At 46.4% G+C, this 18,076-nt stretch overlaps 1 protein-coding gene across 4 annotated transcripts in view; it reads left to right on the forward strand.

Annotated features, from left to right (window-relative positions):
• The window catches only part of LOC139382732 (protein phosphatase Slingshot homolog 2-like), a 43,706-nt gene that overhangs the window by 21,908 nt on the left and 3,722 nt on the right, over nucleotides 1-18,076 (forward strand). For 2 of the 4 annotated variants that reach the window (XM_071126842.1, XM_071126844.1), the window contains 11 exons: nucleotides 9,859-9,971; nucleotides 10,847-10,911; nucleotides 11,078-11,205; nucleotides 11,313-11,378; nucleotides 11,477-11,542; nucleotides 11,674-11,868; nucleotides 15,681-15,774; nucleotides 15,869-15,997; nucleotides 16,150-16,196; nucleotides 16,278-16,424; nucleotides 17,827-18,027. In XM_071126842.1, coding sequence (XP_070982943.1) covers nucleotides 9,859-9,971; nucleotides 10,847-10,911; nucleotides 11,078-11,205; nucleotides 11,313-11,378; nucleotides 11,477-11,542; nucleotides 11,674-11,868; nucleotides 15,681-15,774; nucleotides 15,869-15,997; nucleotides 16,150-16,196; nucleotides 16,278-16,424; nucleotides 17,827-18,027 — 1,251 coding nt within the window. Of the gene's footprint in view, nucleotides 1-1,851; nucleotides 2,370-6,450; nucleotides 6,538-9,858; nucleotides 9,972-10,846; nucleotides 10,912-11,077; nucleotides 11,206-11,312; nucleotides 11,379-11,476; nucleotides 11,543-11,673; nucleotides 11,869-15,680; nucleotides 15,775-15,868; nucleotides 15,998-16,149; nucleotides 16,197-16,277; nucleotides 16,425-17,826; nucleotides 18,028-18,076 lie in introns of those variants that run through there. The other 2 variants (XM_071126843.1, XM_071126841.1) reach the window with 2 other exon arrangements.

An 18,076-nucleotide genomic window follows, 5' to 3' on the forward strand; every position in this document is an offset into this window, starting at 1 on the left:
CTCATTACCAGTACTCCCTGTATATAGCCTCGTTATTGTTATGTACTTTTCTTGTAACTTTTTGACTGATTTTAGATTTTTTTTTTTTACTCTTTCTTGAAATGCATTGTTGGTTAAGTGCTTGTAAGTAAGCATTTCACAGTAAGGTCTACACCTGTTGTATTTGGCACATGTGACAAATAAAATTTGATTTGATCAGTGACGAACTTCTGTACTTGAGCTTGAGATCTCTGTTCCACTTTTATAACGTCTCCCATTGGCATTGAGTGATATATGCAAAAGTCGAAGTTTAACACTTCTCTAAAGTCTGAAATGGGCACAAACTGTAAGTCGAGTTAAGATAAGTATATTCTTGGTAATAACAATCCCTTAACTATCTAGCATTTTATATGACATTGGGTGCATCTTAATTGTATTTCCTTGACTCATGTCCTCTTTCCTCCTTGCCGCCTCCTCAAAACACATTGGAGGAGAAGGTCCTAGAGGAATCTGACCTTCTCCTCAATGTGTTTTTGAAAAGGAAGCAAGGAGAGCGGACACGAGGAAACAAAGAAACACAATTGATATTCCTCTATTGTAGCCGAGTGGAGCCCAAATGATCTCAACCCCAGTGGAATAGAACAAAGTTCAGATGGGTTGTAAACACGGGGGCCCTCGTATCCTATTTTACACTGCCTTATAGACCTCTCACTTTCCTATTTTAAAAACGGTATATCGCTTGACAGTCTGCTCCAGATAACAGGCCAACACATGAGTCTGGCCTAAGATGAGCATCGCAAAATAGTTTTTGTATAACAATGGGGCAGATAATTTACAGGTGTGGTGCCATTTTGGTTTGAGTAGGTGTTTAGAATAAGTTGATGGGCCTTTCCTACTGACATGCACCCCATGGACAATGTGTCTATCAGGTAGAAGCTTTGTGCACCTTGTATTCTTACTGACAGAGCGCCTGGTCTTCCTCTCATGTGGGCCCTTGCGTAACATCTGTCTCCTGGTCAGTGTGAGAAAGGAGATCAGTCTCTCACTCCACGAATATGATCTGGTTCACCTTACATCTGATCGGAATGGCAAAGGTACAGCTCGTTTTGCAGTTTGTTCTCAAATCCAATTTACTCAGTTATTTAGCTGCGTTGTTTGAGACTTTGTCAGGTTGCTGTCCAGGTGTACTCTGTAAGGTGAAGCAGTGTCCACGAGTGCAGTCCCAAGGAGTGAGTTGTTGGTAAACACAGCTGTCACAGAGCATGTGGTTGCAATGTTCAGGTCTGCCAAAAATAATGGAACCGCTTGAGTAAATGAGGGATACAAAGTATATTGTAAGCAGGTGTATCCCCACAGGTGTGGTTCCTGAGATTAAAATGATGTTAACCATATGCCATGCCCGTCTGTCTCCAGATCTCAACCCAATTGAACACTTATGGGAGATTCTGGAGTGGTGCCTGAGACTGTGTTTTCCACCACCCTCAACAAAACACAAACTTATTGTGTTTCTCAGGGAAGAATGGGGTTTCCATCCCGCCAATAGAGTTCCAGATAGTTGTAGAATCTATGCTAAGGTGCATTGAAGCTGTTCTGGCTCACGGTGGCCCATTGCCCTATTAAGACTGTTGGTGTTTCCTTTATTTTGGCAGTTACCTGTGTGCTCGTTCTGTACTTTAACTCTTCAGCACCTCACTGTACTTGTCAGTCATAAATATGGCTTACTCTTCCACAACCTTGTCGCTGCAGGTGTGCCCAATGTGTTGTGTCTCCTTGTCGCCCTCCCCTCCCCTTTCCATCGGGCCCTTCTTAGCACATGTCAGCAACTCCTCCCTCCCACGAGCTGAGTTTGTAGTGCCTGGTTGTGTCCTGTTTAGAAGTTGAAAGCTTTTACTTTAGGGCGGACACGAGTGCTCTTCATTGACAGATATTGATTATAGGTTGTTCTGAAGGATCCTCTACCGTACGGTGTTACGGAATTTGTGTTGCAATTAAATAATACTGTACTTCATATCCAGTAAAATGTGTGTTTCATAATTTTCTGATAGGCTACACGTTTTTATCTTACAAACAGGATACTTTATTTTCTAGCTGCCTATTTTATAATGCCGCTAAGGAGATAGGTCGACATACATACTGTCAAATATCTATTGGGTTCGTTGGACTAATACGTGTTGACCATGGTCGGATTGGAGTGAACATTTTCTAGGATATTTGACGCCGCAGGTCTCATTAACTATCGGTCTACGGTTCGGTGGTCCAGTCATGACGCTCGGTAGTGTGTCCGCCACCGGGAGCTCGGCGGAGGGCTGCTTCTGCTCCTGCTGCGGAGTGAAAATGACGCCCTCCTTCTCCGACAACGGAGTTGTGTCTCAGAACCAAATCAACCAACTGTAAGTTGTGCATTTTTTTGCGATTAATATTTTTGTGATTTTAAAATTACGAAAACATTTCCCCACTATAATAATTTGCAAACAGGAACAATTTCCCCATGTAGTGGACATGCTATATTGAAGTTAATTTACTTTGGCTCAGTTGTCACTCTTCTCAGATGTTGCAACATTTATTGTGAAGGTATCGAACACATTTCTAATAACGTTGTGACAGTCCATCCTGACTGCATGCATTTCCCGAGAGTGACGTAACAGGATGCAAGTCATCTTGACCGGGCTTCCTCTCCTGGTTGAGAAATAAAAGCACAGATAGCACAATGGGTTATCTTTGACTGCATGGCGTAATATCTGAATCATCTACCTGGCTGTCTCCAAACTGGTCTGACGAATCCTGTCAGTTAGATATCCATATAAAGCATCAGTGTCTGCTCTATGAACTGCCAGTCTCAAGTCACCCCCCTTTTTCAGGTGTATGGCTTTCCTCTGTGTCCTCTAAGCCCCTAAACTGGCTTCCCCAGGTGTATGGCAGGCCCTTTGATTTTTTTGTGTGTGCTGCTTAAATATATACAATATATTTATAGCTTATCAATTATGCTTTGGCTGATTTGTTGTATTACGTGTCCTAAGAATATTCTATAGCCCATCTATCTGTGTTTTTGAGTTGAAGCTTTTTGTTCTGAAGCTTTCAGCCATTCCAACTGGGCTGATTGGCTGAGGTGTTCATACTTGTTCCTCTGTTTTTATACAGTGTGAGACCAGTCATCAGATCCAGGTGGCCGGCCAGAGAATGATTTGATAGCTGGCATGTAGTACAGGTGTGAACGTAATACAGGAATGATTAGAACTCACCCGTTAAGTGGAGTGCTTTGAATACAGATAAATGGCCTACCTGATGAAGGGTAGGTAGGGTGAAGGGTGGGTAGTGGGTTGTATTTGTTGTGTAGGAAAGCACTCAAGGGAACCTGTATTTCCAGTTGTAAGTCCATCAGATTAATTTAAGTTTTTATACAGTGTGCTGTTAAGTGTCAATATGTTGGAACTAGCCTAGACACCCTTGCTCCAGAGTTTTAGTCTAGGTCTACAGTGTGTTTCAGGGCAGTAGCAGTTCATCAATACAGACTTGATCAGTGTTTTGGATGAACCAATGCGATATGCTTGAATCAAAAAGGCCATATCTGTGTTGCAAAATACCGCACCATCAAAGCTGCAATTAACTTCTTTTTTTTTTTAGACATTCCCCTGTGACAATGACTGGCTGTCTAGGCCATGGATGTTACGCAACCCTGATGTTGCTCCTGACTGAGTTTTGCATTGATTGACCATTTGCTCTGACGAGTGCTGAACGAAGACATGCAAATGTGTTGTCAGCTGTCCATTTACTAACTCTGCACTGGTTTCCATCGCTACATGGGTAGTAGTACTACTTATTTGTTTATGGGGGATATTAGATGTCATTGCTGATAGTGCGGGCCTTATTTGTAGCGTGGGTGCTTTGTAAACTCAGCAAAAAAAAGAAACGTCCTCTCACTGTCAACTGCGTTTTATTTTCAGCAAACTTAACATGTGTAGGTATTTGTATGAACATAACAAGATTCAACAACTGAGACAAACTGAACAAGTTCCACTGACATGTGACTAACAGAAATGGAGTAATGTGTCCCTGAACAAAGGGGGGGGTCAAAATCAAAAGTAACAGTCAGTATCTGGTGTGGCCACCAGCTGCATTAAGTACTGCAGTGCATCTCCTCCTCATGGACTGAACCAGATGTGCCAGTTCTTGCTGTGAGATGTTACCCCACTCTTCCACCAAGGCACCTGCAAGTTCCCTGACATTTCTGGGGGGGAATGGCCCTGCCCCTCACCCTCCGATCCAACAGGTCCCAGACATGCTCAATGGGATTAAGATCCGGGCTCTTCGCTGGCCATGGCAGAACACTGACATTCCTGTCTTGCAGGAAGTCACGTACAGAACGAGCAGTATGGCTGGTGGCATTGTCATGCTGGAGGGTCATGTCAGCATAAGCCTGCAGGAAGGATACCACATGAGGGAGGAGGATGTCTTCCCTGTAACGTACAATGATGAGATTGCCTGCAAAGACCTCCAGCTCAGTCCGATGATGCTGTGACACACCGCCCCAGACCATGACGGACCCTCCATCTCCAAATCGATCCTGCTCCAGAGTACAGACCTCGGTGTAACGCTCATTCCTTCGACGATAAACGCAAATCCGACCATCACCCCTGGTGAGACAAAACCGTGACTCGTCAGTTGAGCACTTTTTGCCCGTCCTGTCTGGTCCAGCGACGGTGGGTTTGTGCCCATAGGCGACATTGGTGGAGGGATTGTGCGTTCCTGGTGTAACTCAGGCAGTTGTTGCCATCCTGTACCTTTCCCGCAGGTGTGTTGTACCGATCCTGTGCAGGTGTTGTTACACATGGTCTGCCACTGCGAGGATGATCAGCTGTCCGTCCTGTCTCCCTGTAGCACTGTCTTAGGCGTCTCACAGTACGGACTTTGCAATTTATTGCCCTGGCCACATTTGCAGTCCTCGTGCCTCCTTGTAGCATGCCTAAGGCATGTTAAAGCATTTGAGCAGGGACCCTGGGCATCTTTCTTTTGGTGTTATTCAGAGTCTGTAGAAAGGCCTCTTTAGTGTCCTAAGTTTTCATAACTGTGACCTTAATTGCCTACCGTCTGTAAGCTGTTAGTGTCTTAATGACCGTTCCACAGGTGCATGTTCATTCATTGTTTATGGTCCATTAAACAAGCATGGGAAACATTGTTTAAACCCTTTACAATGAAGATCTGAAGTTATTTGGATTTTTACAAATTATCTTTGAAAGACAGGGTCTTGAAAAAGGGGCGTTTCTTTTTTTGCTGAGTTTATTTCCTCACTCACTAGTTTACTTGTGTGTATGACGAGGGCTGTCATCGTTGTTATATGGTCTGGACTAGTTAGTCATTTGAATAGCCTAGACTTTGTTTGTCTTCATTTGAAACACGTACTGTACACTCACACTCTCGCTGGCCCGCACAGGCACTTGTACGCCATAAATGGCACCAGATGTAAGAAAGCCAACTTCCGTGTTTTGGAGGAAAACTTTGGCCGGGTTTTAGTATGTTTTCTCTTAGCCTTGTTGGGGTAGGTAAACCAGCTATAGGCTATATGATGGCGTCATGGTTTCCTTTTCTCGATATCTCTGTCAAACCAAACAATCCAGAAATCAATGGGTTTTGATTTACAAACCGATTTTGTTGTTAGTGTCTAACCGTTCTATAAATAGCCAGAGGAATGCCTGTGTGTCAGCAAGACTTTAATGTTTAACAATGGGCTGGGCTAATTGTAGGTTTACAGTGTTTGGATTCCTGCTGGAAACCTGAAATCTGAACGATTTTAAGGGGGTGTGTAAAGATTGGCAGCCATACAGGGAAGCCAGATTTAAGGTGTGATTGTGTGTCATAAGTAGTGGTCCATAATATAGGAACAACACTAAACGGAACAGGAGACATTGATGTTAATGAGATGTTTTACATGTCTGGTTCAGCAGCAGTCTAGTGAGACATTACCATGACGATGCTACTAGTAGCACTATGTAGGGAATGGGGATGTGACAAGTGTTTTGAACGTTTAAACTGCAATATTCTATAGTTTTAAACAATAAGAAAAAAAACATTAAATGCCGTGAATTCACAATTCAGATAGGATCCTGTGTAACCTCTAGGGGGCAGTGCAGTTCAATTTACCACAATCCTGGCTACTTACCAGATGGTGTGCACTTTACTGCTGGTAGTTTATGCCGTTGTAGCTTCTCTGCCATATCCCCCTCTATTTTCTCAGTTGTCAGCACATGGGACAAAATGACCCACTTCTCATCGATGTGGTGGCTCGTTGCAGTGACGTATGCTTGCGCTTTATACTTGCATTGTACAAGTTTTCCATTCAGGCAGTCGGGGTTCTTCGACATGGCTTCTTGATATGCTATCAGGCCAGTGAAGAGGACATCCTCTACCGTTGACCATGTCTACGTATCAACTGAAATCATTTCTGTAATCAGCACTGATTTTTCTCTCTGCCGCCAGAAACGGGTTGGGGTCTCGCGGTGCCTCCCTTTCAGATGGTTAAGCATGGCACCCACACTGCCACTGTAGCGCAATTCCACCTTGCAGGTTTGTGTATTTATTTAACCACCTTTTTCATTGAACATTTATCAAAGTAAAGCCATACAGAACTTCGCTGCTGTTTACTTCCCTGCCTCACTCTCTGCCGCGCTTCCAACTGTTAACGACGACGACGTGCAGAGCACTTTATAACCATGGGAAATCATTTGAAAGATGCCTTTCTCCTCCTAGTAACATTACATCATTGTTGCGTTAGGTATTTGTTAAAATTTAAAAAAAAAACTTTGATAATGAATGAGCCCTGTTAGTGATAAATGCACTGTTTTTTCGGTTTGGGTTTCTTTGTAAATGGTAATGATCCCAATGTTTTTAACTGTTCACACCCCTAGTTGGGAATGGGATGCACCCTTTGATTTGAACACAGGCTGCTTTCTAACGTCTCAGCGCTGATGGGACCCCACCTTCATTCCAGTGGATTGGAGTTTGATGTAGGTGTGGTGGTAGATGAGGGATTTCCTCCTCTCAGAATAGGCCCGGGGCCTTTAACTTGAATACCTCTGTCCCTGCGATCCAGCCCTATGAGGAAGCTAGGTCTGTTTACCGGAATTAGTCCCACGCCCGACGGCACTTACTAGAAACTGGGACTCAAGACTCCAATCCAGCCCTAGAAACGCACTCCGGTTGAGTCAGTTTATCTTTAGTCTTGCTTTTTTTGTCTCTTTCCCTGTCTGCTTCTCTCTCTCGCTCTCAGGGTCTCTGGGATAATTATCTCCCCTCGTCCGTTAGGCTACTCTTGCTCTGTATTTAAACATAGCTCGCTCATTCACATCTCTGTACGAGTGAGTGCGGGCACCTCTCTCTCATTGCCTAATCTGTACCTTTGGAAGTGCTAGAATGCAGCCCCTCTATCCGCCTCACACTCTCTCTCACACTCGCACCACCACAGCCCCTATCTTTCTGGCCTGAACTCATAAAGCCTTGAGCAGCACTGGCCATGGCAGCCAGGCCTCTGTAGCCTGGGCCTATATTTATCTCTCTCCTAGTTAGTGGAACTAATATGGGAGGGGAGGGGGGATGTCAGTCACACACACACACACACACACACACACGTCTTTCTGGGCGTAGGAGGAGAGTGGGGTGCTATCAGAGAAGGGCCTCTCACATAGTGGTGATTTGTGTCTGTGCCCTAACAAGTACTGCCCTGTGCTGCATGCTGAAAGATGAGTGTCGCCCTCTGCCTCAATGCCCGCTCCTGCTACCCGTAGACATGAATCAGGGCCAAAGCTGCTCTAGTCTAGAGTGGCTCTCTTTCTACCATCATACAGCCACACTCATTATTTCCACTGTTAGGGGCTGCACCCATAGGGCTCTGGTCAAAAGTAGTGCACTATTTCAGGATTGGGGTGCCGTTTGGGACACGCTCGCATAGTGGTGATTCAGAACACTCTAGCATAGTCAGAATAGTTCTGAAATATTTACGACGGACCGTGTTTGAGTTTCAAACTACATTGGGGAAATGATCAGCCGTAGCCTTTATCAGTTGAGGTGTGGATAATATTTCACATTGGAACCAGTTACACGGAGTGTTCTAGATAGTTAGTGGACAACAATGCCCCCTTTTTGTCTACTGATCCGACTGTTGGGTTTATCTTACACAGTAAAGATGCACCCGAAGGAGAGCCATTTCCCGTGCTTCATTTGAATGTGAATTACAGTGGCTGATCAAGGCAGTCTAGTCATTGTATAGTCATTTATTTAATTTGAGTTATTTTATTTGTAGTAATTTTAAAGAACAAATATATTTTGTAGCAACAGTAAAGATCCACTCGACAGTGATGTATGTCTGGCTACCTAGTTTTGGATTCCTATGCCGGCGGGAGGTGCAAAGCCCTTCGCTGAGGGGTCAGTGTTGTATTACACTTGACATTGTGCCGCTTCCTGCTGGAGCTCTGTCCTGTCTGCCGCTGCTGCCTGTGGTGCGGTCTGTCTGATTCTGATAGGCTACTCATCGTTTTCAGGTGTCCCGTAGTGGAAAACACAAGGTGAATGCTTAACTCTCTCTCTCGCTTTCTCACTCTTTCGCGTGCACACAAACGCACGCACTGTACACACCATGCGAGGTGCTGCTTTGCTCCTCCTTCCTGCCCCGGGCTTGCATGTGCTACACCCCGTGGTTCAGACATGGTTAGATACAGCTGTACAGGAGGGGAGAAAAGTTTGTGTGAAACACAGCGACATAGCGGTTTGAAGACGGTGGACGCGAGAGATGGTGAAGTAGGAGGAAACGGCTGGGTTTTTTTTTTTTTTTTTTTTCTCTCTCTCTCTTTGTTTTCTTTCTATTTGTGGTCAAGGCGTGTCCTCCTCAGATTGCACAGCCTCTCTCTGCCATGCCACCCCCATGCTTCTGCTATTCGGCTCATCGTTGCTCATTTCCCCATCCTGTGTCTGTCTGTGAGGGAGGACAAAGACCGACGGACGATACTGACTCTATGCCTCCCAATCATCCACGCAAGATGTGATTGTGTGGTGGAAATGAGGCTGGCTGTATGGATCAGTACATGGGGCTTAGCATAGTAGCAGCTCATAATCAAGACACACTTCACATGGGGGTCAGTAAGGCACAATGGTAGCCTAGGCCTGTATGGGGTCAATGGTAGCCTAGGCCTGTATGGGGTCAATGGTAGCCTAGGCCTGTATGGGGTCAATGGTAGCCTAGGCCTGTATGGGGTCAATGGTAGCCTAGGCCTGTATGGGGTCAATGGTTGCCTAGGCCTGTATCAGTCACCTGACAGTCTTCAGTAGGTCTCCTCGCCCTCTGATATGAGTTAAGGTCAGTGTGCCACCATGTGAGAATATGTTTTGTGCTGTGCAGATAGTGGAGATGTAAGCTACACACTCGTATGTACACACACCATCTCCATCAGCTAGTAACCCCTGTAGATCGCGTGACCTCGCCTCTTGTTCTAGTGTGGTGATGGTGTGCTGTGTACTATAGTTAACGTGATTATGTGGTACCACAGAGGAGTGATCCCGCACATGAACTCCCACAGCGGGAGCTCTGCTCCATCTGAGCCAGTTGTGCAGAGGGGGGCTCTAACTGACCCTCAGCCCCCAGCTGTTAAGGGGATATGGCCTGGCCAGAGGGGAACATTGTGTTCTGTGCTGGAGTGCACGTGGCTCTGTCTGTTTATTACATGTAGTTACACCGGGTTGTAGCTAGCGCCTGGACCACGTTGTTGTTGTTGCTCTTCAGACTGACTTATGAAGAATGAAGCTCTGTGTGTGTGTGTGTGAACCTCTAGCCCGGAACATTCTGTTAGCCTCGGTCTCTGGCCCCTCTGTGACCCTGTGTTTTCTCTCTCCAATCAGCATCAGCGACAGCTTCCTGACTGTGAAGGGCGCCGCCGTCTTCCTGCCTCGGGGAAATGGCTCCTCCCCTTCCTCGGCGCCCGGCACCAGCCAGCGGCAGAACAAACACACAGGTATGCCCTCCCACTGTCGGACTGACTGACAATAAACCAACAGACAAACACAACCATAGGACAGGGGTGAGTTCATTAGGAAAACGTTGTGGAACGTTCATGATAGAAATGCCACACATACGGCCAACGCGATTCCTTACTTTACATGTCAGTGATGCCTGTCTGTTCAGCTCTTTATAACATAGAAATAGCTGAATGTTCCACAACGATGTGTCCTGCTGAACGCGCCCCAGAACTCAACACAGACTCATGGGAAACTGACACAGCCCCAACATGAGGCCTAACCATAGTGCTGCTTATCATTGGAATGCAGCAGGCATTCTGCAGTGTTGAGAGAACCAACCCTTGTGCTGTTGTGTAAGTCACCAGAGCAGAGCTGTCCAGTTCAATTGACCCCATAGCTGTTACAATATGACACCGGTGGTCCACTGACTGCACGTTGCCTTGCCATAGAGTTGCTATTTAGGCGAGTGTTTTTCCATACCAGTGTCCTCGTGCTCAAGGGCAGAGATAATTGTTGTAACTCTCTGCTCCGCTGGGTTTGCTAGGAGGTTTTTCCCAACTCTGTTAGTGGTATGTACCAGCCCTAATGTTTTTTTTCTCTTAGTTTCAATGACGAATGTCCTTTTGGCCCTTGTAGTAGTAATTGTGAAGGACACTTCGTGTTTCTTCGGCTGCTTTCGAAGGTAAATGTTTCTCCGAGCTGTGTGTGTTTTTTGTTGTTGTTTTTTAGTTTCTTGCGTCGTTTTAATCAGACACTGGGTTTTGTATGCCTGTATAATGTGGACTGACTTCACCCAGAGGAGTAATGTGTAGGCGCAGATGGCATGCAGGGTGTACGACACTGCTCGTGGACTGATTCTCTCCTCCCTCAGGTGACCTCCAGCTGCACCTGCAGACCATGTTCACCGTGCTGCGGCCAGAAGACAACATCCGCCTGGTACGTCATCTCTCGCGCTCGGCGCCGCGCTCTCATACGTCAAGCTCATGACGTTTCATTTACATCCCAGACAAATTACTCTGGGACTATTCTGACGAATACTTCCAAAATGCAGAGAGTTTGACCTCATCCCTCCTTTTCTCTCCCTCTCCCGTCTTCCCATAAGGCTGTGCGCTTGGAGAGCGCGTACGCTCAGCCTCAGTGCACGCGCTACATGGTGGTGGTGTCCACCAATGGGAGACAGGACACGGAGGAGAGTGTGGTGCTGGGCATGGACTTTGGCTCCTCAGACAGGTTCGTAGTTAGTACCACTGCATGCAGTGTGTGTTAGAGACCCACATCTTTTGGAGGTGTGTGTGTGTGTGTGTGTAACCTCTTTTAACAGCTGTCTCCTCCTGCAGCTCATGCACAATGGGGCTGGTTCTACCCCTGTGGAGCGACACACTGATCCACTTGGACGGAGACGGGTGAGAAGAGCAATACGACACCCGTTTCCTCCTCCCTGCGTTTACTGTAGTTCTTCTGCGCAGTGGGACTGTCACATAACCTGTCTGTGTCTCTGTAGGGGCTTCAGTGTGTCCACGGTCAACAGGGTCCATGTCTTCAAACCGGTCTCTGTCCAGGCCATGTGGTGAGCGCTCCTCCTTTCATCGCCGTCTCTTTTCCTCAGACTTTGGACCCCCCCCCCTGTTTTATGTTTATCCTATTATCATGCTTTTTCCCCCTCTTCTTATCGCTCCACCTCCCCCTGTTCCCCCCCAGGTCCGCCCTGCAGTCGCTCCACAAGGCGTGTGAGGTGGCCCGCTGTCACAACTACTACCCCGGCAGCCTGTTCCTGACCTGGGTCAGCTACTATCAGAGCCAGGTCTCCTCTGACCAGGTCTGCATCAACGAGTGGAACGCCATGCAGGACGTCCAGTCCCACCGCGCCGACTCGCCCGTCCTCTTCACCGACGTGTGAGTGTACCACTCAGTCGCGTGCACACACACACACACACACACACATACAGTGCCTTGCGAAAGTATTCGGCCCCCTTGAACTTTGCGACCTTTTGCCACATTTCAGGCTTCAAACATAAAGATATAAAACTGTATTTTTTTGTGAAGAATCAACAACAAGTGGGACACAATCATGAAGTGGAACGACATTTATTGGATATTTCAAACTTTTTTAACAAATCAAAAACTGAAAAATTGGGCGTGCAAAATTATTCAGCCCCCTTAAGTTAATACTTTGTAGCGCCACCTTTTGCTGCGATTACAGCTGTAAGTCGCTTGGGGTATGTCTCTATCAGTTTTGCACATCGAGAGACTGACATTTTTTCCCATTCCTCCTTGCAAAACAGCTCGAGCTCAGTGAGGTTGGATGGAGAGCATTTTCAGTTCTTTCCACAGATTCTCGATTGGATTCAGGTCTGGACTTTGACTTGGCCATTCTAACACCTGGATATGTTTATTTTTGAACCATTCCATTGTAGATTTTGCTTTATGTTTTGGATCATTGTCTTGTTGGAAGACAAATCTCCGTCCCAGTCTCAGGTCTTTTGCAGACTCCATCAGGTTTTCTTCCAGAATGGTCCTGTATTTGGCTCCATCCATCTTCCCATCAATTTTAACCATCTTCCCTGTCCCTGCTGAAGAAAAGCAGGCCCAAACCATGATGCTGCCACCACCATGTTTGACAGTGGGGATGGTGTGTCCAGGGTGATGAGCTGTGTTGCTTTTACGCCAAACGTAACGTTTTGCATTGTTGCCAAAAAGTTCAATTTTGGTTTCATCTGACCAGAGCACCTTCTTCCACATGTTTGGTGTGTCTCCCAGGTGGCTTGTGGCAAACTTTAAACAACACTTTTTATGGATATCTTTAAGAAATGGCTTTCTTCTTGCCACTCTTCCATAAAGGCCAGATTTGTGCAATATACGACTGATTGTTGTCCTATGGACAGAGTCTCCCACCTCAGCTGTAGATCTCTGCAGTTCATCCAGAGTGATCATGGGCCTCTTGGCTGCATCTCTGATCAGTCTTCTCCTTGTATGAGCTGAAAGTTTAGAGGGACGGCCAGGTCTTGGTAGATTTGCAGTGGTCTGATACTCCTTCCATTTCAATATTATCGCTTGCACAGTGCTCCTTGGGATGTTTAAAGCTTGGGAAATATTTTTGTATCCAAATACGGCTTTAAACTTCTTCACAGCAGTATCTCGGACCTGCCTGGTGTGTTCTTTGTTCTTCATGATGCTCTCTGCGCTTTTAACGGACCTCTGAGACTATCACAGTGCAGGTGCATTTATACGGAGACTTGATTACACACAGGTGGATTGTATTTATCATCATTAGTCATTTAGGTCAACACTGGCTCATTCAGAGATCCTCACTGAACTTCTGGAGAGAGTTTGCTACACTGAAAGTAAAGGGGCTGAATAATTTTGCACGCCCAATTTTTCAGTTTTTGACCTTTGCCTTAGAGACCAGAGGTCAGAGCTCTCAGCATTACCTGGTTATGACCGAGGTATCAACAATCTGCTGTTGCAGGAGGATGCAGCTCTGGGTTTTAGGTTGTATTAACCGGGGAAATTCCCCACCCAGTCGCGGTCACGTGTGCCTGCTCGTTTAGGGGGGCCTTTCTGTAACGCCGGAACTCGGCTTGCGTGCCAGCAGCGGCTAAAATAGCCCTCTCTCCGTGACCGCTTTATTTCTGCATTTGAAAAAGTAGCTAGACAGATGGGTAGACGAGCGGACGGATGGACGGAGGCAGGTGGGCAGTCGGAACGAAGGGGAGGATGGAGGGGTGACGGATGAGTAATAGAGTAGAGATAATACCACTTGACATGCTGGGAGACGTTTTAAGGAGAGGAATGGACTCCGAGGCAGGAGTGCCAGGAGTGCCACCGAGGCAGGGGAAAGAGGTCAAACCCAAAGCGGTTTAAAGGTATTTTCCTGGAGAGATGAGGAGAGTAAAGCCTCCTCGTTTTAAGGAGAGGAATGGACTGAGTGCCACCGAGGCAGGGGAAAGAGGTCAAACCCAAAGCGGTTTAAAGGTATTTTCCTGGAGAGATGAGAGTAAAGCCTCCTCGTTTTAAGGAGAGGAATGGACTGAGTGCTACCGAGGCAGGGGAAAGAGGTCAAACCCAAAGCGGTTTAAAGGTATTTTCCTGGAGAGATGAGGAGAGTAAAGCCTCCTCGTTTTAAGGAGAGGAATGGACTGAGTGCCACCGAGGCAGGGGAAAGAGGTCAAACCCAAAGCGGTTTAAAGGTATTTTCCTGGAGAGATGAGGAGAGTAAAGCCTCCTCGTTTTAAGGAGAGGAATGGACTGAGTGCCACCGAGGCAGGGGAAAGAGGTCAAACCCAAAGCGGTTTAAAGGTATTTTCCTGGAGAGATGAGGAGAGTAAAGCCTCCTCGTTTTAAGGAGAGGAATGGACTGAGTGCCACCGAGGCAGGGGAAAGAGGTCAAACCCAAAGCGGTTTAAAGGTATTTTCCTGGAGAGATGAGGAGAGTAAAGCCTCTCCCTAAGCCTCCGCAGTGACATCAAACGTCCCAGCTAGCGTTAAGGCGCGCCATGCAGGCACAGTGGAAAGACGTGCGCACACACACACACACACACACGCGCACACCCACCCTGGTTAGGCTTGAGTACTGTGCACACACACTTAAAGGCAGACTATGCTAGTGTTGTGTTATTAAATCCTGTTGGGGTCACTGCCGAAGCTAAGATACCTGTCGATGACAATCAGACATCATATTATTTGCCCTCGCTCATTGCACATTCCTTCTATTCAGTATTGAGGCCATGCTCTTATTTTACCCAGATTTGTCCCTGCAAATATGCATGTATAGCGTGAATGTGTGAAGTTGCATACAGTGTATCGCTTACGACTGTAGTGTGTTGGGGTCAATTTCAATTCAGGTGGTCAACTAAAATTCCAATGGATTCCAATTCCGAGTTTACTTCTTGAATTGACTGAGTTAAAATGAAATTGATCCCTACCCTTGAGTTCATTGGCACGTGTGTGTTTCAAAGTGGTCAGGGTCTCTTGGCATAGCCAGTAACCCAACCCCGGTGGTAGCTCTGTCTCGTCCTGGAATGTGCAACAAGTTTCAAGTGTCCCAAGTCCCCAAACCCTTTCCTCAAGAGGTCAATCAAGTCTTTGTTTCTATAAACAAGCTCTTTCCGATGTTCCAATAAGGACGTGTCATCATAATAATAATAATAATAAGTTTGACGGGTCATCAGACTGGGACAACAACACACCTGTTGCTGCTGCTGCACAATGTTGACTGTTGTGGGAGCATAGCCACTGACCTACATTACGGTGTGAATTGTGACGAGAGGTGATTTGGTAGGAGCGGGAGCGAGAGATCGCGAGGGGGAACAGATGAGGATAGAGGGAGGGGAGAGAGGGAGTGATTTGGGGGGGGTGGGGACTGAGGCAGGGGGGAGATCAGAAGCGGGGTCTCATGGGACCTAATCAGGGCATGTTTCCCTTAGTGTTGCGCAAGTGGCTAAATGTGTCCTCAAATGCAGTTAGAGAAGGGAGGGCAGGGACTCATTATAACAAGAACAAATGTGGACTGAGCTCTGTGGTTTTGTATGCTGTGGAGAACCTGGGGCACTAAGTGGCTTTAGTGAGTTCCTCGAAGTCATATTGAGTGTGGTGTGTCAAGCTGTTTTGGGTGAGAGGTAAATTGAGTCCCCGTAACCCTCCGAGGTGGACTGAGAGGTGTGTGTGTGTGTGTGTGTGTACTGAGGGTGTGTTTTGTGTGTCCACAGGCCCACAGAGAGGGAGCGCACGGAGAGGTTGATCAAGACTCGCCTCCGCGAGATCATGATGCAGAAAGACCTGGAGAATGTCACCTCCAAAGAGGTGGGTTACAGGCGTCGACGCACACACACTACCGGTTCTGGTTCGAACAGGTTATGTACGGGTTCTAACGGGTTCTCTACTGGTTCCTCTTCAGATTCGCACAGAGCTGGAGATGCAGATGGTGTGCAACCTTCGGGAGTTCAAGGAGTTTATTGACAACGAGATGATCGTCATCCTGGGTCAGATGGACAGCCCCACAGAGATCTTTGACCATGTTTACCTGGTAAGTACACGGTCAAGGACTGCGTGGCACCCTATTGCCTGTATAGTGCACTACTTTTAAGTCATCTTTTTGTCCCTTTTTCTGCCTGTTTGTCTGCTGATATCTCTAAGATTATCTGTCGAGTTTAGACTTAATTCTGTTTTTGTATCCAGGGCTCTGAGTGGAACGCTTCAAACTTGGAGGAGCTGCAGACCAGCGGGTAAGAGACCATTCTGACTTGTCTATCATCATGTCAGACTGTTGGTTCCAACTAGTAACGTTCTCCGTTTCACTCCTTCAGTGTGAGGTACATCCTCAACGTGACGCGGGAGATCGACAACTTCTTCCCGGGCATGTTTGAGTACCACAACATCCGCGTGTACGACGAGGAGGCCACCAACCTGCTGGAGTACTGGAACGACACCTATAAGTTCATCACCAAGGCCAAGTAAGAGCTCTGATATGATGCACTCTATTAGGTGTCCTTGAGTCTCTAGAAAACCATCTGTCAAAGAAAATGTAGTATTATTGATTAGGTTTTAAGAGGATTCGCTTTAATTTTGAGAATGTTTATATTAAAATTTCATTTTTTGCATATTTGATTTTAGCATTGTTCTTTTTAGCAATGTGAATGGTCTTTACCAGGGGTATTCAACTCTAACCCTGCAAAGTCTGGAGACAGCTGGTCTTCTGATCTACCTGAGAATTAATTGCACCCACCTGGTGTCCCAGGTCTAAATCAGTCCATGATTAGAGGGGAACAATGAAAACAAGCAGTAGAACTGGCTTCTAGGTCCAGAGTTGAGTTTGAAGGCTCTATACCATAACCATGAGACACTATGTCAAGATACAATACTGTACAGTGCATTCGGAAAGTATTCAGACCCCTTCCCCTTTTCAACATTTTGAAACGTTACAGCCTTATTCTAAAATTGATTAAATAAATAAAATCCTCATCAATCTACACACACTACCCCATAATGACAAAGCGAAAACAGGTTTTTAGAATAAAAAAAAACTTGAAATACCTTAAGTATTCAGCGCCTTTACTGTGAGAATCGAAATTGAGCTCAGGTGCATCCTGTCGCCATTGATTATCTTTGAGATGTTTCTACAACTTCATTGGAGTCCACCTGTGGTAAATTCAATTGATTGGACATGATTTGGAAAGGTACACACCTGTCTCTACACACCTGTCTCAGAGCAAAAACCAGAATTGGGAGACTAGTCAGGATTGAGGGAAAGATGAACGGAACAAACCTGCTCAGGACCTCAGACTGGGTTCACCTTCCAACAGGACAACGACCCTAAGCACACAGCCAAGATAACGCAGTAGTAACTTCGGGACAAGTCCCTGAATGTCCTTGAGTGGTCCAGCCAGAGTCCAGACTTGAACTCAATCAAAGATCTCTGGAGAGTCGTGAAAATAGCTGAACAGCAACGCTCCCCATCCAACCTGACAGAGCTTGAGAGGATCTGCAGAGAAGAATGGGAGAAACTCCCCAAATACAGGTGTGTCAAGCTTGTAGCATCATACCCAAGAAGACTCAAGGATGTAATCGCTGCCAAAGGTGCTTCAACAAAGCACTGAGTAAAGTGTCTGAATACTTATGTAAATGTGATATTTTATATAAGAGATTCTTTTTCTACACCTGTTTTTTCTTTTTTATTATGTGGTATTGTGTGAAGATTGATGAGGAGAAAAAATAATTGAATCCATTTTAGAACAAGCCTGTAACATAACAAAAATGTGGGGAAGGGGTCTGAATACTTACTGAATGCACTGTATGTCATCAGCTTGTCCTCTTCACTCCCTCTCCTCTAACCCGTGCTCTGTGTTCCCCTATTAGGAAAGCAGGGGCTAAGTGCCTGGTCCACTGTAAGATGGGTGTGAGTCGCTCGGCCTCCACGGTGATCGCTTACGCCATGAAGGAGTACGGCTGGGACCTGGGGAGGGCCTTCGACTACGTCAAGGAGCGCCGCGGCGTCACCAAGCCCAACCCCTCCTTCATGAAGCAGCTGGAGGAGTACCAGGGTATCCTGCTGGCCAGGTAGACACACACACACACACACAGCTCTCACATCCTGGGCCACACAGAC

This window comes from Oncorhynchus clarkii, chromosome 24 (genome assembly GCF_045791955.1).
Source record: "Oncorhynchus clarkii lewisi isolate Uvic-CL-2024 chromosome 24, UVic_Ocla_1.0, whole genome shotgun sequence".
Classification (NCBI taxonomy): domain Eukaryota; kingdom Metazoa; phylum Chordata; class Actinopteri; order Salmoniformes; family Salmonidae; genus Oncorhynchus; species Oncorhynchus clarkii.